The 26,260-nt window shown below is 38.8% G+C and overlaps 3 protein-coding genes across 3 annotated transcripts; all 3 read right to left on the bottom strand.

Annotated features, from left to right (window-relative positions):
* Positions 1 to 3,335: 3,335 nt before the first annotated feature.
* On the bottom strand, positions 3,336 to 4,710 carry LOC142543046 (uncharacterized). Its single transcript, XM_075650031.1, has 3 exons — positions 4,335 to 4,710; positions 4,085 to 4,241; positions 3,336 to 3,868 (listed from the first exon to the last, which is right to left on the bottom strand). The coding sequence occupies exons 1-3, from the start codon at positions 4,693 to 4,695 to the stop codon at positions 3,601 to 3,603; spliced, it is 786 nt and encodes a 261-aa protein (XP_075506146.1). The 5' UTR covers positions 4,696 to 4,710; the 3' UTR covers positions 3,336 to 3,600.
* A 4,661-nt stretch (positions 4,711 to 9,371) lies between these two features.
* On the bottom strand, positions 9,372 to 13,738 carry LOC142506695 (uncharacterized). Its single transcript, XM_075619476.1, has 6 exons — positions 13,541 to 13,738; positions 13,350 to 13,477; positions 11,494 to 11,696; positions 10,698 to 10,870; positions 10,357 to 10,582; positions 9,372 to 10,183 (listed from the first exon to the last, which is right to left on the bottom strand). Exons 1-6 carry the CDS (start codon positions 13,736 to 13,738, stop codon positions 9,999 to 10,001), a joined length of 1,113 nt encoding a protein of 370 aa, XP_075475591.1. The 3' UTR covers positions 9,372 to 9,998.
* A 10,375-nt stretch (positions 13,739 to 24,113) lies between these two features.
* On the bottom strand, positions 24,114 to 24,638 carry LOC142506679 (uncharacterized). The gene has a single exon (XM_075619474.1). It carries the CDS (start codon positions 24,636 to 24,638, stop codon positions 24,114 to 24,116), a length of 525 nt encoding a protein of 174 aa, XP_075475589.1.
* Positions 24,639 to 26,260: the final 1,622 nt, after the last annotated feature.

Below are 26,260 nucleotides of genomic sequence, written 5' to 3'. Positions count from 1 at the left end.
ATAAATAGAAGATGAAGATCAGTGAGAAGTGCGCGGATGAACATAAGAGAGAAAACAAAGAGCACACATATTGTATATCAGCTTACAAGAAGCAATTTGCCCAGATTTGAAGGAACACTTCAACGTATTTATCAGCTTAGTATAGAAGCCCTTTTCCCTCAGTGCGTGAGAACACTTTCGATCTGTATTCACTGTTCAGTTCTCACACATCCACACACACAATCACTCAAATATATCAGATAGCAGATATTATTGAATAACTGAGTGAGTCTTGAACAAAGACGTTTTGTGTATGTAATCTTTGACACATAGACGTTAAACAAGTGTTGGCTGGAAGGTGTTGCCTTCAGTCTAGGCTAGGAGTTCAGTTAGGCAGTAGGGTAAGTCCTAAGTCGAGTAGATTTGTACAAGGTATTGTATAAATCAAAGTATTTTAGTGGATCCTACCCGAGGTGGTAGAAGGGGTGACGTAGAAGCAGTTGAAGTCTCCGAACATCCATAAACATATCTTGTGTATTAACTGATTAACTGTGTTTTAAAGTGATTTGATCAGTTCAGTTGATATCAGTTCAGTTCTCATCATAACTGAACTCATACAAGACATAACTGATTCCTCGTATTTCAGTCGATCAGTTTACACAATCTAAAAGGCTTTAAAATATATTAGTTTTTCTAAATGAATGATTACTTCGAGTGTATTCCGCTTGATTTAAAATCAAACTCGATTTAATTCATCGGTGTAAACATTTTTAGAACACGAGCTACTGCAGCTCATTGAAAATATTGTGTTTGAATTACCTCAAGGTGCCCATCACTCGATCTTTTATTTTGGGTGAAGTTTGATCCTTGAAAGTGACTAGCTTTATCCTCTGATCGACTGACCAGTCTTAGCTCACAATTGCGCATGGTGACGGGCGTTAGGCACCGATGTAAAATGGAAATACGATCGTTGGGCTCCCTCTTGGGCCTTCTCTCTCACGATATTCCCAAAAATCGTATATCATATCCTCTTTGTCACAGTCAATTCACGTCCTTCCAAATATTTTTATTTTCTTTTTTAAATCATAAAATATCGTGTCATTTCCACATTTGAAAAATAGTATTTTAACAGTAAAAATTGCACAGCTTTATCATAAATCATAAAATTTCATATTTTCATCATAAACATTTTAAAATATCATTTAACATATATTATGATTCTTCGGGGCATCGCCAAGCCTTTCGTACTACCCGGGACGCAAAATGATCATTTTGCCCTTGAACCTTAAAATTCTCAATTTTGACTTTTTCTTACTTTTATTGACTCGAGTCTATCCCAAATCACCATATAAGCTTAAATTTGTCCTCTAATATCTTTCTTAGACATAAACCCGAGCCTTTCGATTTAATAACTTAATGACTAAACCATGAAGCGTTTTTAACTCGAATAAATTCAAAACTTAATATTTTCTTCTCAAATTCTAACATAAACTTTTCATCCTTAAACTTAACGTGGCAACTTAAGAGATAAATTTATTCTTAGATGTAATAGGAAATGTTTTTAATTTTATGCACCAGTAAAATGACATTTCATTTTTTCAATGAAATTCATCTTGCTCAAATCCATGTAAATTTTGTTATATGTAACTTCTTGCACAGACTTGCAGCTTGGTTTGTAATCACCCAAAAGGAGAAAATTATTATAATATTTCAAGTATCATTAAGTTTTGGTGAACATCGAGCTGTTTTAGGTCCTGCCTCCTTCAAATGTATTTCAGGTTCTTCATATCACTGAATCAAATCAGTCATTTCAAGCCAATTAGGAGTTCAAGCCGTTTTGTCAAGAAATCAAACCGTTGTATTTATTGAACTCTAGGTGCAAGAGATCATATGACAAAGCTGACCGATCCAAAAATTCAATGAAGTACAAAGGTTCAAACCGTCACATTCCAACCGCACTACAAACGAACAGTTTTGAGCATTTCAAGGAAGATATTACAAGTCAAGCCGTTCAGACGAATGGTGCAAATGAAAATATTACACATTATCCTACCAACTACCAAATGCCAGAAAGCCATCTAATTCAGACATGGAGTATCAGCTTTATCAAAAACATAGACTTAAAGTAGCTAAAGCAAAAAGATCATTCATAACATTTAATGATAAGAATGGAGTATGTCATATTGTTGGGAACCAATACAAATGATCGTTGAAAAGAAAATCCGATCGTTGGAGCTTTTCAACTATAAATATGCATAACTTTCAAAGTGAACGACTACCGAAATTCTAAACAATCAAATAATTCTGATCGCTGAATTGAAAATCTTATAGTCTGCATATTTTTATCAATCTGAGCACATTAGACCATTTACCACTCAGACTTCTCATCATTTATGCTTCACCACTATACGTTGAAATCTTAATATCCAGTTCTCATTCTATTTGTTGTGACCACAATCTTGAAATTATTGGTCAAGGTATAGTCGTCCTACTTCCCCTTATCCCAATTTTGCTCGTTAGCTAATCATGTGCTCCAACTGTTTGATGAATTCCTCAACACAAATTCTGCATAAAAACAATAAAAACCTGAGTACATAAAGGATACAAAATGATTTTGAATATATCAATATTACATGTAATTGTACATCCATTCACACAAAACTATGTCTAGCATCTTCAAGATTTAAATTGATGCAAATTCAATTTGAATTGGAGTATATTATATTTTGATATATTTTGATCAAAGTGAGATCAAAACTATATTTGTTCTCTTTATTTTGGTGAAGTGGCATGCATGAGCTACAAAAACATACGTTATTTTTTTTTTTAATTGTAGGATTGCTGATCAACATTTGAACGTGATGGTGTGCTTTATCCGTCACGTCTTTCAAAATCGATTATATAAATTTGTTTAATTGTATCTATTTTTATCTTCATACAAATTATGGAGATCGTGATATATATATTTACAAATGACCTTAACATATATTTCAGAGCTTCGTTTATCATACTGTAATTTTTAGATATGTATGAAACATCCAATGGCCTGTGTACAGATTCATTAAGATATCATAGCTTGATCAATTACTTCAAAAACAAAAAATATACTACACAAACAACGTGTGTGTCTCGACCGCTAATATATATTATACAACATGAAAGAGAACCAAATTAAAACATCCGAAATCATCACCATATTTACAACATCATTTTCAATTCAATAAACCACCATACAAAGATTTAACATAGGTAATTTTTGTCACCATCGTGAAACCCCTCTCTTAATTACCAAAACAAAAATAAAACTGAATCCAAGTTTTTTTGTTAGAATTCTCAATTTCTTTCGGAACAATATCCAGCAAAAATCAGAATAAATATGGAGAGAAAAAATAATAATTTATTACACTAAAACATAATTTTGGCTACTAGAGTATCAAAACTTTTCATAGATCAATTTACAGGACGATTTTTAGAATTTCCACTTAATCCGAATTAAGCACCCAAGTCCTTAATTTGTTTTTAAGTTCTTTCACTCGGCAATTTTGTCCATTCGTTCACAACCTTCTTCGATATGGAGGCCTCCCACAAGGGTCAAACTCGGTAGACAGCTACCCGAACGAGTCAAAACGGCGCCGCCGAGTTCTCCCATGTTTCTGGTCGGGCTGCTCGGGTAAGAGATTTCGGGCTATCCAAACTCTTCCTCAAGATCTGACTCATGGCCCGGATCAGACGCGGGGTAGGGTCCTGCGGAGGGCCCGAAGCCCGAAACTTGTTGCAGAAGCTGAAATGCCGGGCCATGGCTTCATCCAGGCTTATCAGTTTGTGGCATCGCAAGATTTCGTCTTTCACAGCTTCTGCACAAAGCCCGCATATCCATTTCCCTCCGTACCTAATGATTAAGTATACGAAACCTAAGTAAGTCCATGAATTCAGCCAGATATTCAAAATCAGTTTCCATTTTACGTATGAGAGAAGTTTTCTGATGCAGAAAAGATAAAATTTTAATCTTGGAATCTAAATGATTCAATAAACTTACATATAGACAGGGCCAGGCTCAAAATTTTTCTAGAAAGATAATTCTTAGAAATCTCCTGATCATGAGTACCTTTCACGAATCTTTTCAATATATGAAGGGGTGCATTCCTCCATCAGCCCGCAACAATCGCATTCCGCAAAATCCACCTCCGTTTGACCTGAAATGACGGTGCTCACAGGTCCCGTATTCATCACCAACGAATCACTGATCATACCTGTCGACATCCCTGAAAGAGCGACGTATGATCAGATTCAAATCAGGATTCCGAAGATGGTTGCTTGCTTCAGAAATCAGAGTTTTATGGGATGTAGATAATTACCAGACGAAAGAAAAACAAGATCTTTCAACAGAAATTCTCTATTTCTTTCTCTCTCCCCCTCCAGCTCCCCTTCTTGGTTCCTAAGGAAAAAAGCTTGTTTCGTTGTTTCTTTCTCTTCTACGAACGAATATGCATCGATATCAATCAAGAGAAGGAATTTTAATACAGTGTAAAAGATACACCTTTTTGGGTTCTCTCCTCCACAAAAAAAAGAAGAAATTCTAAGACTTTTTCTGAGGTTTGGGAAAGAATAATATGCAGATCGGGGTAATATATACGAGGAGAAATAATAATTTGATTTCCCATTTTCGGTCCAATCATTGAGAGTTGGGATGTGAGGTTGGAAGAAACGATACGTCATCGCACAGTAGAAACTCGACTGAATTTATTGGTGAATTCTCCAGCACTGCATTATCTGTGTTTGGACCAGATATGTCATTCATCTTATCTTATTACATTTTTTTTGGTATTTTTGGCTCTTTCTTGCCCAAGTAAATGAATCCAATTGGCTGAAAAAACCTGTCGCAATAACAGTTTTGGTCGTCTTTGTAAATTGTACTGTTGTGTTAACCTATATTTTATTGTATATTATATTATATATTATCATGATCCACAGGTTAAGGTTATTATTATTATTATTATTATTATTATTATTACTTTAGTTCCACGTTTCTTCCACTTTTCATCATTTTCTAATTTTTTTTTATTCAATGTAAACTCGTAAATATTTAACGCATTTTCAGATTGGGTACATGGTCAACCAGTACTATATATCCAACCAAGTCAACGATTGTACCCAAAATCATTAAAAAAAGAAGGAAAAAGTTGAAAAATAAAATAAAGGTGAATTTTATAATTTTATTTAAAAGGCTGCAACACTAAAATATTATTCAAAAGATTAATCGGATGTAAAAGGAGTCGAATGTGTTTTCACATTATTATATACTATCATGTGTATATAAGTTTTATTTTATTTATATATTAAAATTATAAATAAATAAATAAATAAAAATAAAAAGATCACATCACATTCAAATCTCCAGAAATTTCTGCCTTTTGTTTTCATCGTCGGAGTTATGAATTATTAAATGTTAGCATGAACGAATACTCTAGTCCAATATGTTGACTAACCTGAAGGTAAATTTTTTTTTTTTTTTTGAAACCTGCAGGTAAGTAAATTAATTTTAAAAGGTATCATTTTTAATTTTTTGAAAAAATAAAATACATTTTTACTTAGGTAGGAGGTGGTCAAATCACACAAAGGAGTGGGAAAAATCTCGTTCAATCGAATTAAGATTAACTAGGAAAAATCCAGTTTTTATTTTTTTGAAAAAATATCGGTTATATTGAATTAATTTCGGTGGTTGATTTAAGAAAATCATTTAATCAAATTTAACTAATTTATGTTTTTCAAAATGACGTTAAACTTCTCTGTAGAGCTTTAATGGGTTTTTTTTTCCATAATTAATTAAAAAAATTCAAAAGTACAGTGGATGGTGGAGCTCCACTGTAAATGACCAGCATCCTCTAATAATTGGACCGACTCTACCACACTGTAGCGACAGACTAGTATTATATTATATACATCATGGTACGATTTGATTTATTGGATGATATAATTATCTTTATTAAATTTATTATATTCGATGTTTTTGTTCACTTTCTGTAATCTTTCTCTTCACATCAGTAGCGTACACACTGCTTCATCTTTACGCCGAACGCTTTTTTGTACAAAGGCAAGCATTTCGTCGGGTGAAAACCGTGAGTGAACACATTTGTTTTTAACAGATTATTATATTATTTTATTTTCTTCAAATAAAACCCCAAATGTCAGTTTAGATTGAGTGTCCATTTGTTTCGCGTCTTAGCATATGATTATATGTTATTGTTGTAATCTTGCTTAATTTCATTACGCTCTGATCAATCGCCAAGATACGATCACTCATATTTGTAATTTCATACCGTATGTAACCTTGATATTCTCTTCTTCTAAAACCTAATTTTTGTTTTTGTAAATAGGTATATTTCAGTAGGTCACTACATATTCCATGATTATAATAAAATATATTTAATTAATTACATGTTTTTATTCTGTATTGTGAGTTAATGTGTTCAATTCTTAGTTGTTATGGAGACAAAGCCTACACCTGAATGCCAGTGTGGCAATGGGTTGATGCTCTTACGGAAAGATGGTGATCGATCCACTCGTCTGGGGAAATTTTACTACATATGTCCGGCATCTCTTAACCATCGGAACAAATTCATCTAGCATGACCAGTATCAAGGAAATAATGTGATACACAAAAATAGCATGTCAATGGAATATGCTAGTGGCTCTAGCAATGGTACGAAGCAAACACGTATCAATCACAAAGGTCCCTCGACGCAGGAACATTCATTTACTCAAGATTGTTACCCAAGAAAGAAAGAATCAATCGCCCCCACAAAAGAATTTGTTGTACTTGCTGGTGACGTAAAAGAAGCAACCGGAGACAATGAAAAAATGGTCCCGAAGCCCATGCCTATTTCATCAGATGATATTTGTTGTTGTTTCGGGTGCACTTGTTGTTTCGTAAGTGTATTCCTCTTATTCTTACTATTGTGTGTTATTTTGTCAAAGTAAGATATTTATAAATATTTGTATGATCTCTTATAGTTGTACATGTATGTTGTATCATTCATTTTCATGTAGAATGATGCAGTGTTAGGTACGACGATCGGTTGTTGGTTTTTACATTTTGTATTTTGGGACAATGCAAGCAAATCAGTGTCCCTTCAATGACTTTGTAACAATATTTGTGCTATTTGTTTACTCCCTCGAATTATCATACAATGTATCAATAGGGCTTGTGTTGATTTTGTGGATCAATTTTTAAGCAAATTTAATGCTTCTCCATTTGATGATGCAATGTATTTAATATTTTTCTGGTTCCAATAGAGATAAGACATTACAATAAATATTAGTTGTCAAACCCTGCTAGGGGGAACAGATTAGATGGACATTGCAATATTGGTAGTAGGTGTACCATCATAAATACATGTATTACTTCTATTTAACTCATTCTTTCCTTGGTACTCGGACATGTAAGCATTTTGTAAACACCACAAATGTAGTGTAAGGAAAAATGTCTAGAGATTTTGATGTATCATCTGAGGAGTCGGTGAATAGCACTTATAAATATGTATTCCCAAATGTTATTGAGCTTATATCAAGTGACGATGAAGTTGAAATCGATATCATACTAATTTCATCGGACGATGAGAATGATCTCAAAACCGATGGAGATGTCATATTAGGTTTCCCAACAGCTACGCCTCCAACAACAACCAAAGTGGATGAAATTGTTCCGCCTACTGCTGTCAATGGATTACTCTCTGCCAACCGGAATGAATATTCCTCATCACTACAACACAAGGGTAAGAAGCCTAAGATGGTTAATGATCTTGAGGGGCAGAAAATGATTACAGATGCAGATAATGATGGTACAAATGAGCACGTTCATGCGGCATTGGCTGAGAGAGAATCGGTAGAAATCAAATGCTAGGAAGAATCAAAATGTGCTATAAACTACAGTGGCTAAATGTTGCATCCGTGGTAAGATAATTAGTTTTGGAACATTTTTTGTTGGTTTTCACCAATTTGTCTTGGGTGCAATGGTCCGTAATGCTGTTGTGCATATAGGCAGTAATGATTTTGTTTTTGTTCCAACAATTGTACATACTCACCCAAGTTAATGTTACTGGTTCCAAAACATTAAATATCAAGTGCAAATTTTTTTTTCAATGTGAACAATCGAAAAATAAAGTAAAGTAATAGTGTAATTTCATCATATTTCGACAATAAAAAATAGATACAAAGTCATACATTGCCACAATCGTTTCATGTACAAAATATTCCAAAGGTTTCTGAAAGAGAGGACCAAAGCAACTAACTAGACCATTCAACAAACAAAAAAGATACTGTAATAGGTAGTTAAACACTGTCATGAACAAAATACAAAACAATTTCTTCCCATTTCAGAAACTTCGTCAAGTGGAATGTATGAAGTGTGATTTAAACTATGTTCTTCTTAGTTCAGTCTTCCTTAAGGAGCCTTCGAACCAACTTCAGCCTTGCATGTTGAGGAGCTTTAAACAACAGATTCTGTTGCTTTGGATTTTCTGCTAGCAATGCAGCAGTAACAACAATATCATCTGCACTTAGTTCGGGGATTGATTCTAGCACATCAAACACATCTTTTGTTGCGTTTATTTTATCATACTCAACGCCAATTCGCTTCACAAATTCGCTCATTTTAGATCTTGACATCTCAGTGAAATTGTTAATGGCATCAATGAATCGCTTCTCACCTTCTGAATGCTTTTTCCGTTTCCTCGTGTTCTTTGATTTACTACAAACTTTGTTCACAGATGGAGCATTTGACACCGACATGGATTCACCTGCTTCCTCAGTCTCCTGGAAGAGAGTATTCGGTCCAATTTTATCTTCGGGCACAATATCATTATCATCAGTCATGTTCAGTACACCTTGAAGGGCCTCAGCGAAGCTCTCAGCATGTTCCCGTTGCACGGTCATTTCCAAATATTTCGCACCAATCGGGAAAATAGGGCCATGTTTTGTAACGCCACGTACGAACACTGCTATCAGTCTGTTTGTATATTACAGATTTAATAGTGTACAAAATTTAAATTTAATTGACAAAAACAATGGAGTTTCACACTGCACCTAATTATGTAGTAAATAAACAATGCAACCCGAAAAAATTACCAGAGAGGATTACCTTCACAAATGAATCCCACGTTTCGTCAGTTGCTTCAATCCTCTTGTCTAATTCATTCCAGCCAATTCCATTCCTGCTAAGCATTGTTAACAAAGAACCATGAGTCCTTTTCCAGACATGTATCTTTGAGTTAATATGTGGGTTCACTCGTAAATCGGTGTTTGGAAAAGCCTGGGAAATAGATTTCTCTAACACAGTCAAGTATCCGCAGCGAAACCCATTTTCACTCTTCGATCCGGCATTGACTTATTCTTTGATCCGTCATTGACTTATTCTTTAAGTGCCTGAATGAGGAATTCATCCTCCTTCTGTGTCCACACTCGGCGAATTATCTCAGATTTCTTAGCGGTGCTAGTTGCAGTAGCAATAGGTGAGTTAATATCCATGATGACTAGAACAATTTATAATAATCCCTGTACAATGCAGAATTATTTATGTACACTATTTTAGTCGAAAAATGGAACCATCATACATAAATTTATTAAAATACACAACCAATATCGAGTTTTACATATCACAGATACAAGGACATAAAACGTCAATCACAACAGAAAACATAAATCATCACCCTTTCACACATTGTCTAAAATAGCACAAATACAGAAAAATACATGAACACCATCATTTCTCAGTTACTATGGTACATACACAGCGCTAAGTTTTCCCTCCATGTGTCCCATGCAGAAGAAGATTCAACATTGCCAATGAAGTCAAAATCTCCAGTTTCTGTAAGTTCAACATATGACTTATCAAACACATCTACAGGGTCATCTACCATTTCGGAGCGAATGAAATTATGTAGCAGAATGCAAGCCATTACTATACGATTCTGTACTTTCAAGGGGTAAAACGATGGGCTACGAAGAATAGCCCATCGTCTTTTCTATAACCCAAATGCTCTTTCAATAACATTACGAGCATGACAATGTTTAGAGTTGAAAAACTCTTTGTAATTCTGGGGTGCAAAAAAACCGCACACCCACTGATCCATATGGTATCGAGTTCTCCTATACGGCGTCAAGAATCCTTCAACGTTTGGGTAGCCATTGTCGCACAAGTCATAACAACCTGTCATTTGACAATAGTATTAAAAGTTAGCGACAACAAATAAAAAATACAGAAGTGACTTACCAACAAAGTATATTTCTAACCTCTTGGAATCTTTAGCACATCCTTCTAACGAAACATAACCAAAAACACATTTATACTCCTTACTCAAATTATGAAAGAGAAGTTCTAACCTCTTGGAATCTTTAGCCCATCTTGGCGATTAACTGCATCACGTAGAACATGAGCGTCTGCCGCTGATCCTTCCCATCCGGTTAGTGCGTAAATAAACTGCATGTCACAATTGCATATCCCCAAAACATTTATTGCTGTTGTTCCTTTTCTATTTATGTATTTCTCTTTGTCTTTATTTGGTAATTGGAAACTTATATATGTTCCATCCAATACACACAAACAACCCTATTATGTATGTTGTTCATATACTTCAAATTAGTCGCAAAAACATTTGTGGTTGCTATGCTTCAGATGATGGATTTAAATGCATGACGTCTAACTAATGAGTAAAGAGACTTACCTTGAACCATTTCCAAGTGTTATTGGAGCAATTCTCATCCCCTGGAAGTGGTTTGACAAGTAGTAGGGGGTGTAGTTTGAGAATCGAACGGAGTACTTCGTGGAAATGAGATCTCACTGTTTGTCCACTTCGTAAATAATCATGACCAATTACTCTAACTTTCTTATGATGTGCTAAAATAGATCAAAAAATCGCCACCTTCTCCTCAATACGAACATATCTCGAATCCACTACGCCACTCACATTTTTTACCAAATAGCAAAGACGTGCAAATTCATTACCATCCATTCTCAAATTCAAAACACACTGCACATCTCCTAATTCAATAATCCTATGTAGATGGTTGATTTGAGCAGGTATTCTCCCAGTAACATTGTAAGAACGGTCTCTTCTACGGTATCTGAGAGGCGACCGTGCTACAAACGTCGTAAAGAAACGTGTTAACAGCACTAAGAACATGAAGGACCTGCTCAAATGTTGGTGTAGCGCTACAAATGTTGCGATGTGCCGATGTACTTCAGCCATGACAGAAAGATTTATGCCACAAGTTCTAACCATTTAAAGTGGTCTACTAAAAAACACGAACACCATATAGCAACGTATATCGCAACAAGTATATAAGCTGTACAACAAAAAAATCCATAAAAATAAAGTAAGTAAATACTACGAAAATGTAATGAAACCAACACAAATACTGAGAAGTGAACAAAGTAGGTTCTTTCTCCTTCGCCTTGGAAAAAACACAAACAAAATAATCAGATCTTCTGTAAAAATGATGGATACAAAAATATTTAACCCTTTGTAAGAAGATAGTAGATGGCTTCCAGTTTTATTCTTACAGGAATTTCATGGATGCTGCATTCCCATTTACGGCTGCGGAGAGAAGATAAATTAGATTTCTCGGTGAATGTTAAAATAAATGCTAGGGCTTGGAGGTTATTTCGGTAAAATGTGTGTGTACTACATGTCACTATAGATATTGCATATACTTGTCTTGGGCTGCATATAGTATTAATAATATCTGCCATACAGTTAATTGTAATGGGCCCATACACAAGGACACATACATTGTCTTCGTACCAATCACGGTACTAAATCTGAATTTAACACAAAATAGCCACTTTTACAGGATACCAAACGGTGCCTTGATAGATATGAACCTGGAACAGGATTAAATGTATTAACCCTGACAGACTAGGTGACGTGATGCGATCCGGGTGAAAAAGATGGGCCGGGTCGGGTGCTCAACTGGATCTGCTATCAGTACGATGAGAGAAATAAGAGCAAAATGTTCGGATCAGAAGCTTTCTTCCTTGGGCAGCCGAGAAGATCTGCAAACAAGAGAGTAACCACGTGAATGGGTGCTGGAAGGGTGTTCGGCGTAACCACTCCGATGCTTAAGTCAGTGAACGACTCAAGCAAGAAACCAATGTAACCAAGTGATAGTTGTGAGAATGGTGTTAATGTGGGCAATAAATGAGTAACAAGTGTGTGCATTCAATATCTGAATAGAGAGTAAATGCAAAGAGGGAACCTGGTATTTATAGTAGAGGATGTAATGATGACCTCGTTCTTTGCGATGCTAATTAATTATAGTAGGACGGCTGATTATACCCTATTATTCTGACATGTCAAATCTCATACTAGTCACATCCAGCCTACCTGATTTTGTCAACCACTTGTATTGGTGTCAGAGATAGGTCGGCCACACACACACCCTACTTTGTCGACGTAATTAAATGCGACACTCATATCGAAGCGGCCCAGGTAGAATGCCTCTCGGGAATTTACATGAGAGCCCGGGCATCCAACAGATCGGGGAGGTTATGTCCCGGGCAGTTTGAGATCCGGATTTCTACTCAGATTGTCGTCTTATTGACCCTAACCGCCCACGACCCGAGAATAATCCATCTTCCTGACCCGGGCGCTATCCATGGCCTGGCACATCCCGGGCATTATTCATGACCCGGGACATCCCGGGGTATCATCACTCTCTCCTTAAATAGTCGGGCTAGAGTCATACTCGCTGTCCCGATCGGTCTTGTGTGCCCGGTCAAGAGAAACTATTTGTCGTTTAGTATCTGAGTCATTAGTGCTGATGTCATGATATTAGGGCTGACGTAAGCCCTACAATTAAAATATGTCAGACACTTTTCGTATTCCGAGAAAAGAATCATTGTGTCGCATCGATTTCCGAGCCTGTATTTTCAAATATCCCGCGCGATTTCCTATGTCAATCTAACTCGTCCGATTCATTTAGATCAATGGTGCATATCAACTCCCTCCTCTTATATATAGTAGTTCACTTATTTTTCAAAAATCAGTTGCAAATTCGAACTAGTAGCCAAGCTCTTGCAAATTTTTCCCTCGAGCTCTCCGACGCACAAATCCTAACTCCGGCGATCTCTGCGCTTACCAGCCACCAGTCACCACCTTCATTTCATTTCCAGTAAGTATCTTTTTCCCTATCAACTCTATTTCTCCTTAGTCATGTCAAACTCTACTTCTTCTACTTTTGGTCATAACGTCAGGGGTTGGTCGGAAGACAACTCCCCGACTCCTTCTGAAACCTCAGTTCATATCCCCATAGCCATCCCCATCCCCTCTTCCCGACTTATTTCGCAAAAACAAACCATTAAAACTTCTTCCTACCGAACCTCTGGCCCCCAGGGAAAAGGGAAAGAGAAGGTTACAGGGCCCTTGTGGTTCTCCTTAGTGACCTCCACTCTCCGTCCCGGGGCCTCTGATGAAATTAGGTCCTTGGGATCAATCCCTCCCACCTATAAAATCCAAATTCCTAGGCCAAATGATCACCCAGACACCCCTCCCCCGGGCTTTCAAACCTTCTTCATAGAACAACTTAAGAGTGTCTTTGATTCCCAGTCCACCATTTTTTCGAAGGGGTTGCCCGGTTCTTTAGGCTCCCGATTAACCACCTTCACCCTAATGCTTTTAGGATCATGGCTGCCACTTTCATTCTCCTCCGTATGAAAAACATACCTATCAACTCCTCCATTTTTCATTTTTTTTACTCTTGCCATTTCAATGATGGGGTCTTCTATTTCATGGTCTCCTCCATCCTCTTTGAAGGGGTGGAAAACCAAATTTTTCTTTCTTCAACTTCTCAATCCACTGACCTGTCTGACAGATTTCTCATCTTTTTTGCGCGAGCAACCTGAGCTCCCTCGAGACTATAAATTCCTTCCCCCTTTCACCCAGGCTTGGGACGCCATAGAGGGCCAATCTTTCCTATCTTCCGTGTTGATTGGGGGGTATAACTTGGTTTGTTATGGGATCGGGTCTCGGCCTGAAGACCCTGTAGACCAGATGATGGACAAATTTGGTCAAGCTGGTCCTCAGGCTGGTAAATTACTTCTCCCTTTCAGCTTTTGACTGTCCCCCCCTTTTTTTTAAACATATTATCTTCGGTGTAACAGAAGACATGATTAAGGCCAGCCTTCTCGCAGCAGCTGCCAAGAAAAAGGCCAAGCAGAAGCAGGCCCGGGTGGAGAAAAGGACCCGGGAAGCACAGGAACAAGAGAAATGCCGAGCCCGAGAAGAGGCTGAGGCCCGGGAAGGGCAAGAGAATGAAGGGCGTCGAACCCGGGCGGAGACTGAGACCCCAGGAGAGACTGCTGGTTAATGAAGAGGAACTGACGCCTTTGAATCATCGCAAAAGAAAGGCCGTGCTGGAGCCAGTCCTGGAGATAGTTACTGTGGAGGAGGAAGAACCCGAAGAAATTATTCGATCACACCCTCCTCCCGGTTCATCTGCCAGCCCTAGTTCTCAGGGTGGAAGGTCCCTGAGCTGGCCAAACATTTTCGGTGAGGACGTCGGTACAGACCTTACCAAGATGATACGGGGCCTTCTCCGTTCGGACGAAGTGGAGCATCTCATGGGTCTCTACCCTAACCAGAAGCTATGGGAAGGAGTCACCCGATCCTTTTCTTTAAGTTCCCTCACTTTCGCCCTATTATTTTATTATGTATCGATTTATGAGCCTCTCGGTTTACAGGGCTTGCAAATGCTTGTATCTGCTTTCGAGAAAGTAGCCAACGCTGCAGGGAGAGCCAATATCCAAGCCACCACTGTTCGGGAGACGCATGATAAGCTTCATGAGGAAGTGGGAAAAATGAAGGAACTCCACGAGCATGTTTTGGCCCGGGAAAAGGCTGGCTGGAAACATCAAGTAGACCTGGTTCAAGCAGAACTGGCTGGAGCCCGGGCATAATTGGAGTCCTCCCGAAAGGAGCTCGAGATCACTCGCCTGGAGGTGTAAGCAGCCAAAGAAGAGATTGAATCTTCTCGGGTCCGAGATGAGGAGGCAACTGCTGCTTTGGAGTTTGCAAAGATTTCCCATGAGGAGAGGATGGCCCAATTCCTGAAGTCTATGGAACTCAAGAAGATGGTGGCTGATAAAGCCTTTGTCTATTTTAACCTGGGCTTCAACAAATGCCTGGAACAATTTCAGGAGGTAGGCCTCGTCCCGTCTGACCGGGAAGATTTTCCAGATTTAGTCCGGGATGCGGCATCTCTTCCAGATGAAGAGGAGGAGGAGGATAACTGAGGTGCGGGTCCCCGGGCCAGGGCACGGGTCCCTGTTCTGAGCAGATAACTGAGGTGCGGGTCCCCGGGCCAGGGTACGGGTTCCTGGACTTAGTAGATGACCGGGGTGCGGGTCCCGGGCCAGGGTACGGGTCCCTGGACTTAGTAGACATTTTCTTGAATATTTTCTTTATTTGATGCATAAGTAATAGATACAAACTTTTAAAAATAATATTTCTTTAAATGAAATGCATTCCATGGTCTCTTAAGGGCGTGCCCCTGAGAATCTTCTAAAAAATAAGCTGCCCTCGAGCTGATTCTTTGAATTACTTTGAAAAGTCCCTCCCATCGTGCTGTTAAATTCCCCACGTCACCTACTGGCTTCACCTTTTTCATAACTAGATCTCCGACCTAGAAATCTCGTGCTCGAATGTGTTTATTGTAGATTTTATTACCCAGCTTCAATAGGCTTCTATTCAAATGGCTGCCCGATCTCTTTTTTCTTCAACCAAATCAAGCTCAATGGCCCGGGTCTGATCATTGTTACTCGGATAAGATTCTATCCGAGTAGAAGATTGTCGATCTCCACAGGTAAGACTACTTCTGAACCATAGACTAAGCTCTAAGGCGTTTCCCGAGTAGCTGTTCGAGGTGTAGTTCGATATGCCCACAATATACTCGGTAATTCTTCAACCCAGTCTTTACCTTTTCCATGAAGTCAGGCCTTTAATTCTTGTACAATGATCATGTTTGTTACCTCAGTTTGGCCATTGGCTTGTGGGTAGGCTACTGAGGTGAAAGATTGAGTGATCTTGATTTCTTTACACCAAGACGTGATTTTCTTCCCGTGGAATTGCCTCCCATTATCTGAAATCAATCTTCTTGGGATGCCAAATCTGCAAACAATACTTTTCCAGAGAAGCTTCATTACCTCTTCTTCAGTAATTTTGGCCAAGTGTTCAGCCTCCACCAACTTGGAAAAATAATCCACATCCACCAAAAAGAATTTTTTCTGTGCTCGGGCAATGGGCAATGGACCGACGATATCTAAGCCCTATTGGTCAAAAGGCATGATGCGGCGATGGGTTGCATTCCAGTAGTTGGATTGTGCTGAAAGTTAGAATGAAACTGGCAATCCTTACATTTCTGGACAAGTTGAGCATCATCTCGATTCATCTGGGGCCACCAAAATCTGGCTAATACCGTTTTCTGAGCCAGGGCAGTTCCACCGAGATGTTCGCCACAGCATCCCTCGTGAATTTCCAATAGCACATATTCCACCTCATTTTCTGATAAACACTTGAGCAAAGGGCCCTGATATGATCATCTGTACAAAACATCATTTAAAAGGACAAACCTGGGTTCTTGCTTTTTGATTTTCAGAGCTTGAGCTCGATCTTCCGGGAGTTTAGCATGGATTATATACTCGATTAGAGGAGTCATCCATGAATTTTTCCGGGTAGACAACATCTCTTCATTAACAGAGAGCACTAGCCGAGTAAAACACAGGACTTTCCGGGTGCTGATGTCTGACATAAAGGCGGCCAATTTAGCTAAGGTATCAGCCTCTCCATTTTCTTCCCTGGGAATTTGTTTAATGCTCCAGTCGGTTAGAGATGCTGCCCTGTGTGGGGACCCAGACGCTAATTCATGTCTTAATCATTATTAATGTCAAATATAACAATTAAGAAAAGTGGGACTAATTTTTAATTTTTTTCCTTTTTAAATTATAAAAGCGGAAACGTAACAGTAATCTATCTGATATACATGTCAAAGTCAAAGTACAATCATGTACTACATGTCTCTATCTCAACTAGGTTAAACGACTATATATCAAGTGCTGAATCCTATTATGCTTCTGGGCCCGGATCTCCACGCTAACTAAAATCTCTCATCCTCTTCCTGGTCTTGATCCTGACCCACCTGTTGTCATGCACACATACAAACAAGACAACAGCCGGATAACCCCGGTGAGAATTACATTCCCAGTATAAATCATGTATACATGCATTTCATATAAACAGATATAACAGCATGAAACAAATATTCATAACATGTATCAAAATCAGAAACATGAATCAATACAAACTCTGAATCACACTCTGTGACTCTTAGACTCTGACTCGACTCATTTTAATCTAGGGATCCCGATCTGAATAAGAACGCAACGTTCTCCCATCTACTTTACCCCAGCTAGATGGTGGTACGTTCTTAGTCCCAGACTTTGGCTGTCTATATTGAAGATCTGCAATAGGAGTCGGTCTTCTCCTCAGTCTATCGATATATATCCAAAAGTCTAGTGACTTGGCGGTTCTGCCATGGCGGTTCTGCCAAAGACTAGGCGGATCTGTCCAACTCCAACTCATGCTTTGCTATAGACCAATAGACTAAGCATATCAATATTAAGCATTGCAAATATCAAATGCAATAATCATTCAGTATGTGATTTTGGGAAACTCAAGTCAAATCTAACTCGAGTTGTGCAATCCCGCATCAACATTAATTTATACCTTTCGTTTCGTTCTATCGATCTGGCTCTGTCGAATTCTCGAACTCACTGCCTGTCAAATCAATCTGGCAATAACAATATCGATTACACTGTATCAATGTATAACTTAATTCAAGACATGTTCTGATCAATACTCAAATCAAACATAATCTGATCCATATCAATGATAGCATGATACAATCTCAATCAATACTGAATCTGATCAAAATCAATCTACTGATATTTCGACGGCATAACAATACAGTCTCGGTAACCCCGTCAATCTCAACATCACAGATATAATACCACAACTCATAATCGATATTAATACGAATCATAATCTTCAATAATCACAGATAACAATCGCAAATCTGTATAATCTTGATCATATCAACTCTAAAAATCATAACAATTATATAATCAGTCCGTTCTTCGATATGACTTCAATTATATATTGATCAGTATACCCAAAACACATAATATCAGTTAAATCACAATTCCCCCAATATCATAATCTCAAACGATATCAGAATTCAATAAAACTTACGTCCTGTTGTAGCTGTCGTCGCTAGGAACTCGGTGCTATACTCGGATTCAAACTCGGACGGACGGATCTTGGCCAAATCAATTCCTGTCTTCGAAGAGACTTATCTTCCCCAGAGCTTCTCTTTCCTCGTTTCTTTTTCTGAGAATTCCATTGTTTGATCCTTATATATATATATATATATATATATATATATATATATACACGTTGCATGTAAGGGGCAAGTGGCACCTTTTCATCCTGCATGACTCGCGCATATGCGCGCCCGAGCCCCGCGCATATGCGCGAGACCTACTGTCTCGGCATATGGCAAAATAATCACTTCGCGCACATGCGCGTACTATATGCGCCCAACGTTCTGTTTTGCACCTTGGCTACTGGACTGCTCGCGCATATGCGCGCACACAAGTCGCGCATATGCGCGAGACCTTCTGGTCATGCCCAAGTCCTTCCACACAACTCGCGCATATGCGCTCCCACTCTTCGCGCATATGCGCGAGGTCCTCTGCCCATCTTGTGCATATGCGCGCATCAGTGCCGCGCATATGCGCGAGGTGTACTGTTCTCGCACATAATTCGTGTTTTCTTCCGTCTTTTCCGATCTAATCCTTTCCATCTATAATCACCTCAATTATCAAAAAATCATTTTTGATTACGGTAATCAAATTCTCGTGCCTTACATTTCTCCCCCACTAAGATACGATTTCACCCCGAAATCACAGGTAATCAATTCCGAAATCACAGGCAATCAAGTCAGATATTAAAGCAGATACCAAAGGAGGTATGTACAGAAGCTAACAGAAAACTCACCTCAATAAAACAATTCTGGAATCTCTATCTCATTTTGGATTCTGTCTTCCAAATAGCTTCTTTGATATTCTAACAACTCTATTGAACTTTCACTAGCAGAATAGTCTTCATTCTGAATTATCTTTCTTTTACTGATTCTGATTTCAATCTGGAATAATCATTCACGAAGTATCAGATCACAATACGACTCGGAATAACTCCGATAGAATCAATCTTAAAATACCAACTATACAATATTCGTATATGCCCATCAATACTCATAATAAATCAATATCATCATCTGCTATCAAATTGGTTCAATACCAATCGATCCAATATTCGGTCTTCTATCTTAATTACTAACGGTCGTCGTCTGCCGTTGGTAAATTTAGTCGGTCTATTCTGAGCTGTCTTCATTCTCTTCTGAATCAGCTTCACCTTCTTCGTCATACCTCTGATCATATCAGATCTAATCTCAAAAATCTCAAGATATCATCTCAATACAGAGGGAATCTGCACTTCTTACTGCACAACGCTTCAAACGGTATCATTTCTATACTCGTTTGATAGCTGTTGTGGTTGTACGAAAACTCACCATATGGCAATGAATCCTGCCAATTAGTGCTAAAATCAAGCACTACAACTCTAAGCATATCCTCCAGTGTCTGCATAGTCCGATCTGACTGTCCGTCAGTCTGTGGATGATATGCGGTACTCAGGTATAACCTTATACCTAGAGCCTGCTGCAACTCTGCTCCAAAGTGCGAAGTAACAAAAGATCACGGTCTGAAACAATCGACTTCGACACTCCGTGCAATCTAGCCACTGTCTGACATAAATCTCTGCCATCTAGTCATATCTATACATCATCTTGTACAATTAAAACATGCAGATTCGATCAATCTGTCCCTCACGACCCAATCACATCACAACCTCGGGAGGATTTCGGTAGCTTCGTCACAAAATCCTTGGAAATGTGATCCCCTTTCCATTCAGGAATAAACAAGCTCTATAATAATTCCCCGAGTTTTTGTCTTTCTGTCTTTACCTGCTGGCACTTCGGACATTTCGATACAAATTTTGTAATATCTGATTTCATCTGTTTTTCTCAAAACTGTTTTTTCAAATCACTGTACATTTTTCTGTCATCAGGACGATTACGGAATCGACTACTGTACATTTCTGACAATATCTGTCGCTTCAAATCTGAAATATTCAGTACAATAAGACGGTTACTCGCATATAACACAGTGTCACAAACCTGATATTCTGATCGATACTCTGTTTTGATGTCAATATCGAGTTTTGAACATTCTGATCAACTTTCCGAACTGCTTTAATTCTCAAAATCAGCTCTGGTTCGGACTGTACAATATAAATTCTTCACTGTTTACTATCTGTTTCAAATACGGATTCAGAACAACAGCAATATTCCATCAGATTCAAAACATCACTCATCGATACTGATCCGCTAAATTCATAAAACAGTACTTTCTGACAATACTATCGGTCTCAGTCAACTGATCACAGCTTTACTGTACTAGAATCAACAGATATATCATCTTCAGATATCACAAACCCTGAATACAATCTGTCTCAATCAAGATGCACATTTCAACACTTTCTGTATACCACATTTCAGTTCTCAGAATATTCAATGAAATTTTCAAATGTTCGATCTGATCAGTCATATGCTTCAAATATCTCAGGATATCATAGATAAAACAAGCATAAAATCATCAGAATACTTCTGAACACACGGTTCATCAACCCACAAACATAGCTGAAGCATCCCAAATAGAAATACTCAATCAAATGTAACTGTCGGCTAGAAATCTTCTAACTGATCTTTCAAGTCTTTCAATTTAATCGGTATCATTCTGTACTGTTTTCTAGAAATAAAAATAGTACCTTGCATTCATTCAATGCTAGAATCTATCTTTCTGACTGGAAGAAACTCTGAAATTCCAATTGAGAAAACATCAGAAATTCCATATACTACTGGCAAATCAGCCAATGATAAACTCGATTTCAGTAATCAACTGAATGCATAAAGAATCCCTCTGTTCCTTTCCATAACAATCGAGTCCTCAACATCGTTCATATCCAAGGAATTCTAAATCTAGAATTCTTACCGTAATTTTCGTTCATCAATCATATCTATCTGAATCTTTCAATCTTCTGGAAAAATCAATGGTAACTTTGTACTTGATCAACATATCATTAGCAATAATAAAATCGAAATCGGACAACCCAAATACAATATAATCTAACTCAATCTCATATCTGTCATACTGTAGCATATAAGATCTAACAGATGTCACTGATACAAGACCTCTCCCCAACAGAAAAGAGATCATTACTACAACATATAATAACTCAATAGACAACGCATATATCAATGCAATTCATTTAAGAATAATCGTATGGAATGCATTCGTATCTATCAATACATATGCAAAATAACCATATCGAAAGTCATTACCTGCAACAATATCATCAAATGCGCTCTAGCCTACTGTCGAGGAGGCTGGCCACCCGTCTGGCTTCCTCCTAGCCCTGGTTGTGACTGAGGAGTCGTCGGTGATGTCTGGAAGGAGTGAACAGTAGATACTCATCTATCTGTCTGAGCCACTGCTCCAGATGACTCTACTCCCTGAGATCTTCGGGAACCTCCCTGTGGACAAACTCTAGCAAAATGTCTTTGCTGTCGGCAGATACGGCAACTACCAGTCACACCTCGACATTGCTCTGTGGGATGTCTTCCACCACAAGTTCTGCAATAAACTCCGGTATAAGTCTGGCTAGAACCACTGGAGCTAGATGAACCGCTCCCTAACTTCTTAAACTGTTTCTTTCGAGTTTTCAGAAGATCTTTCTTTCCACCACTAGTACTACCGCTATCAAATATGAGAGGAAATTGTGTTTTCGGTGGTTGAACAGCATACGACTTTCCTCGTTGTTGGATCAAACCTGCCTCAGCTTCTTTTGCTCTGTTCAAAGCATCAACAAAACTATGGGGTCGCTCCACATTTACCAATGCAGATATCTCAGTATTCAATCCCTTGATGAACTGATCAGTTACAGCTTCATCATTCCCAACCATATGAGGCGCAAAACATAGTAAAGTAGAAAATTTTGCCACATATTCTTCAATATTCAGTTGGCCCTGTTTCATGTTGACAAACTCTGTATTCTTATCTTGTAGGTACGATACTGGGAGAAATCTTTTATGAAACTCAGCTTTAAAGATTTTTCACGTAATCACGGTACCATGCTGTTCCAAGGCTTCCTTGGTTGCGATCCACCAACTCTTTGCGACCTCGTGTAACTGGTGCCCAATTAATCTAACTCGGCGTTCATCTGAGTAATCAACCGAATCAAACAGCATTCCTATCTCATCTAGCCAACTCTCACAATCATCTGATGTCTCAGTGCCCTTCAAAATCGGCGGTTGGAATGACTGAAATCTCTTCAACATTGCTTCCATCGGAGTTTCTGACACATCCATCTGATAACTCGAAGTAATACCCGGTTCTCGAATTCTTCGAGGAGGTATATCTGATTACCAAAAGAATTAGTAACCAAATACAACAAACATGTTTCAGTCCTCCTCTGATCATCTTACTGCTGATCCAGAATCGGTTCTGATTTATTCTTTACAAGTACACATTGCAATTACTAAATAAATCAAGTAAACATGTACTTTCAAATCAATAAAACATGTTTTCATGCTAGCATAGAACATAAGTATAATAACAATACAATATTCTCATGCTATTATCAATAAGTAAGCAAGGAAAAAGGACTCAATCTACCCCGCTCACCCTTTTCTATCTCAGGCTAAGGAACCTAATGCTCTGATACCACCTACTGTGGGGACCCGGACGCTAATTTATGTCTTAATCATTATTAATGTTAAATATAACAATTAAGAAAAGTGGGACTAATTTTTAATTTTTTTTCCTTTTTAAATTATAAATGCGTAAATGTAACAGTAATCTATCTGATATACATGTCAAAGTCAAAGTACAATCATGTACTACATGTCTCTATCTCAACTAGGTTCAACGACAATATATCCAGTGCTGAATCCTATTCTGCTTCTGGGCCCGGATCTCCACGCTAACTAAAATCTCTCATCCTCTTTCTGATCTTGATCCTGACCCACCTGTTGTCATGCACACATACAAACAAGACAACAGCCGGATAACCCCGGTGAGAATTACATTCCCAGTATAAATCATGTATACATGCATTTCATATAAACAGATATAACAGCATGAAACAAATATTCATAACATGTATCAAAATCAGAAACATGAATCAATACAAACTCTGAATCACACTCTGTGACTCTTAGACTCTGACTCGACTCATTTTAATCTAGGGATCCCGATCTGAATAAGAACGCAACGTTCTCCCATCTACTTTACCCCAGCTAGATGGTGGTACGTTCTTAGTCCCAGACTTTGGCTGTCTATATTGAAGATCTGCAATAGGAGTCGGTCTTCTCCTCAGTCTATCGATATATATCCAAAAGTCTAGTGACTTGGCGGTTCTGCCATGGCGGTTCTGCCAAAGACTAGGCGGATCTGTCCAACTCCAACTCATGCTTTGCTATAGACCAATAGACTAAGCATATCAATATTAAGCATTGCAAATATCAAATGCAATAATCATTCAGTATGTGATTTTGGGAAACTCAAGTCAAATCTAACTCGAGTTGTGCAATCCCGCATCAACATTAATTTATACCTTTCGTTTCGTTCTATCGATCTGGCTCTGTCGAAGTCTCGAACTCACTGCCTGTCAAATCAATCTGGCAATAACAATATCGAATACACTGTATCAATGTATAACTTAATTCAAGACCTGTTCTGATCAATACTCAAATCAAACATAATCTGATCCATATCAATGATAGCATGATACAATCTCAATCAATACTGAATCTGATCAAAATCAATCTACTGATATTTCGACGGCATAACAATACAGTCTCGGTCACCAAATCATTTCAGATTACGGTAATTAAATTCTCGGGCCTTACACCCGGGCTGCGATGAGCCCCAGATATTTGAGCATTTTTTTATTCTTGGCCTCGTATGTTCCTCTTATCTGCTGGGCGACCAGTTGAGAATCAGAGTAAATAATGACCCGAGAAGCGCCGACTTCCCGAGAGGCTTGTAGTCCGGCTAGAACGGCCTCATACTCAGCTTCATTATTGGTGACTCGGGAGTCAATTCTCCGGGCCAATTTAATCTTCTCTCCCGATGGAGCAATCAAGACCACTCCGACTCCACATCCTGACAAATTTGACGCACCGTCAACAACAACTCTCCATATTTCCTCTTCTCTTGGTAGAACCATCTCTATCAAGAAGTATGTCAATACTTGGGCTTTTATGGCAACTCGAGGTTTATATTCAATGTCATATTCCTCGAGCTCTATTGTCCACTTAACCATTCTGATCGATAATTCAGCATGTGTCACGATTCTTCCAAGCGGGGAGTTAGTGAGAACCACGGTAGGATGTGAGAGAAAATACGGTCTCAGTTTCCCGGCAGTCATCACCAGGGCCAGGGCTATTTTCTCTACTTCACTGTTGCATGACTGACATAATATACTGGCTTTTGGTCGGTCCCCTCTTCTCGGATAAGTACAGAGCTAATAGCATATTTCGTGGTGGACAAATAGACCCAAAGGTTTTCCTCGGGCTCAGGCTTGACAAGGACGGGTAGTTCGGATAAATGATTCTTCAGATCTTGAAAAGCCTACTCACACTTTTTATCCCATCCAAATTTTTGCGCCTTCCTCAGGAATTGAAAGAATGGGTAGCTTCTATGGGCAGACCGGGAAATGAATCGAGATAAGGCAGCAATCCTCCCGGTCAGTTTCTGCACTTCCCAGACAGATTGAGTGGAAGGCATGTCAATTACTGCTTAGATCTTCTCTGGGTTTACTTAAATTCCCCGATCAGTTACCAAGAAACCCAAGAAGTTTTCACTTTTGACCCCGAACACACATTTGGTCGGGTTGAGCTTTATTCCATATTGCTTCAGGGTGGCAAAGGTCTCGGCCAGATCATCAACAAAGCAAGAGACTTCCCGGGTCTTGATCAGAATGTCGTCTACACAAACTTCAACATTCCTGCCTATCTTCTTCTGAAAAACATGGTTCATCAAACGCTGTTATGTGGCTCCGGCATTCTTTAATCTAAAAGGCATAACCACATAGCAGAAGATGCCCCCAGAAGTGATAAAACTAGCTTTATCTTGATCTTCCCGGGCTAAGCGGATCTGATGGTACCCATGATAAGCATCCATAAAGCTTAATAATTCGAAACTGGATGTTGAGTCCACCAGTTGATCAATCCGAGGAAGTGGGTAACAATCTTTGGACATGCTTTATTTAGATCTCGGAAGTCTACGCACATTCTCCACTTCCCGGTAGCCTTAGGAACAAGGACCACATAAGAGAGCCAAGTGGAAAATTGTACCTCTCGAATGTGGCCGGCCCGCAATAGCTCTCCCACATGTTCATCAATGACTTTATCTTTCTCGGAGCCGAAATGCCTTTTTTTCTGCTTCACAGGTCGGTATCCCGGGATATGTTCAATTTATGCTCAGCCACTTGAGGAGAGATCCCGACTAATATTTGCTGAGACCAAGCGAAAACATTGATGTTAGCTTTAAAACAGTTTAAGAGATTTACCCGGGTGGAAGCATTAATGTCTCGGGCCACCCGGATGTGTTCCCTGGCTCAACTTCCACCGCTTCTTGTTCTTCATCCGCAACAAAATACACCTCCCTTTCCTCGGCCACCTCCTCTGCTTGACTTAATTTCTTCCCCTTGTCATCCCTCCTTGCCCTTTTTTGATCCACCCGGACAGTTTCCCCATAACACCTCCGGGAGTAGGGCTGATCTCCCCTGACTTCCCCGACTCGTCCTCGTACTGGAAATTTAATTTTCTGATGATAAGTGGAGGCCACAGCTCTCATCTCATTCATAGCTGGCCTCCCAAGGATAATGTTGTATGAGGATGGGGCATCCACCACTGTAAAGACCGTCATGACTATCTTTCACAAATCTCCAGTTTCAGGGTTAATGGCAATGTTATTTAACCTTCTGGATATACAGCGTGACCCGCGAAGCCAAATAAGGCACTCTCAACCGCCTTCAACTGGTACTCA

The sequence above is a fragment of the Primulina tabacum genome, chromosome 1, assembly GCF_025594145.1.
Source record: "Primulina tabacum isolate GXHZ01 chromosome 1, ASM2559414v2, whole genome shotgun sequence".
NCBI classification, from domain to species: domain Eukaryota; kingdom Viridiplantae; phylum Streptophyta; class Magnoliopsida; order Lamiales; family Gesneriaceae; genus Primulina; species Primulina tabacum.
Note: the sequence above shows the minus strand (reverse complement) of the source record. Positions and strands in the feature narration are given on the sequence as shown.

Bases quoted from the DNA above. Each gene is read 5' to 3' on its own strand.
- LOC142506695 (XM_075619476.1), bottom strand. From the start codon at position 13,738: ATGGCAAGAGTAAAAAAAATGAAAAATGGAGGAGTTGATAGGTATGTT. The intron at 10,871-11,493 runs GTTAAATATTTT...GATCTATTTTAG, and splicing joins CTACTATCTTCTTACAAAGG to CACATCATAAGAAAGTTAGA. The intron at 10,184-10,356 runs GTTAGAACTTCT...GTCAAATGACAG, and splicing joins TGGGCTAAAGATTCCAAGAG to GTTGTTATGACTTGTGCGAC.
- LOC142506679 (XM_075619474.1), bottom strand. From the start codon at position 24,638: ATGACTGCCGGGAAACTGAGACCGTATTTTCTCTCACATCCTACCGTG.
- LOC142543046 (XM_075650031.1), bottom strand. From the start codon at position 4,695: ATGACGTATCGTTTCTTCCAACCTCACATCCCAACTCTCAATGATTGG. The intron at 4,242-4,334 runs GTAATTATCTAC...TCGCTCTTTCAG, and splicing joins TCTTGTTTTTCTTTCGTCTG to GGATGTCGACAGGTATGATC. The intron at 3,869-4,084 runs GTACTCATGATC...CTTAATCATTAG, and splicing joins ATTGAAAAGATTCGTGAAAG to GTACGGAGGGAAATGGATAT.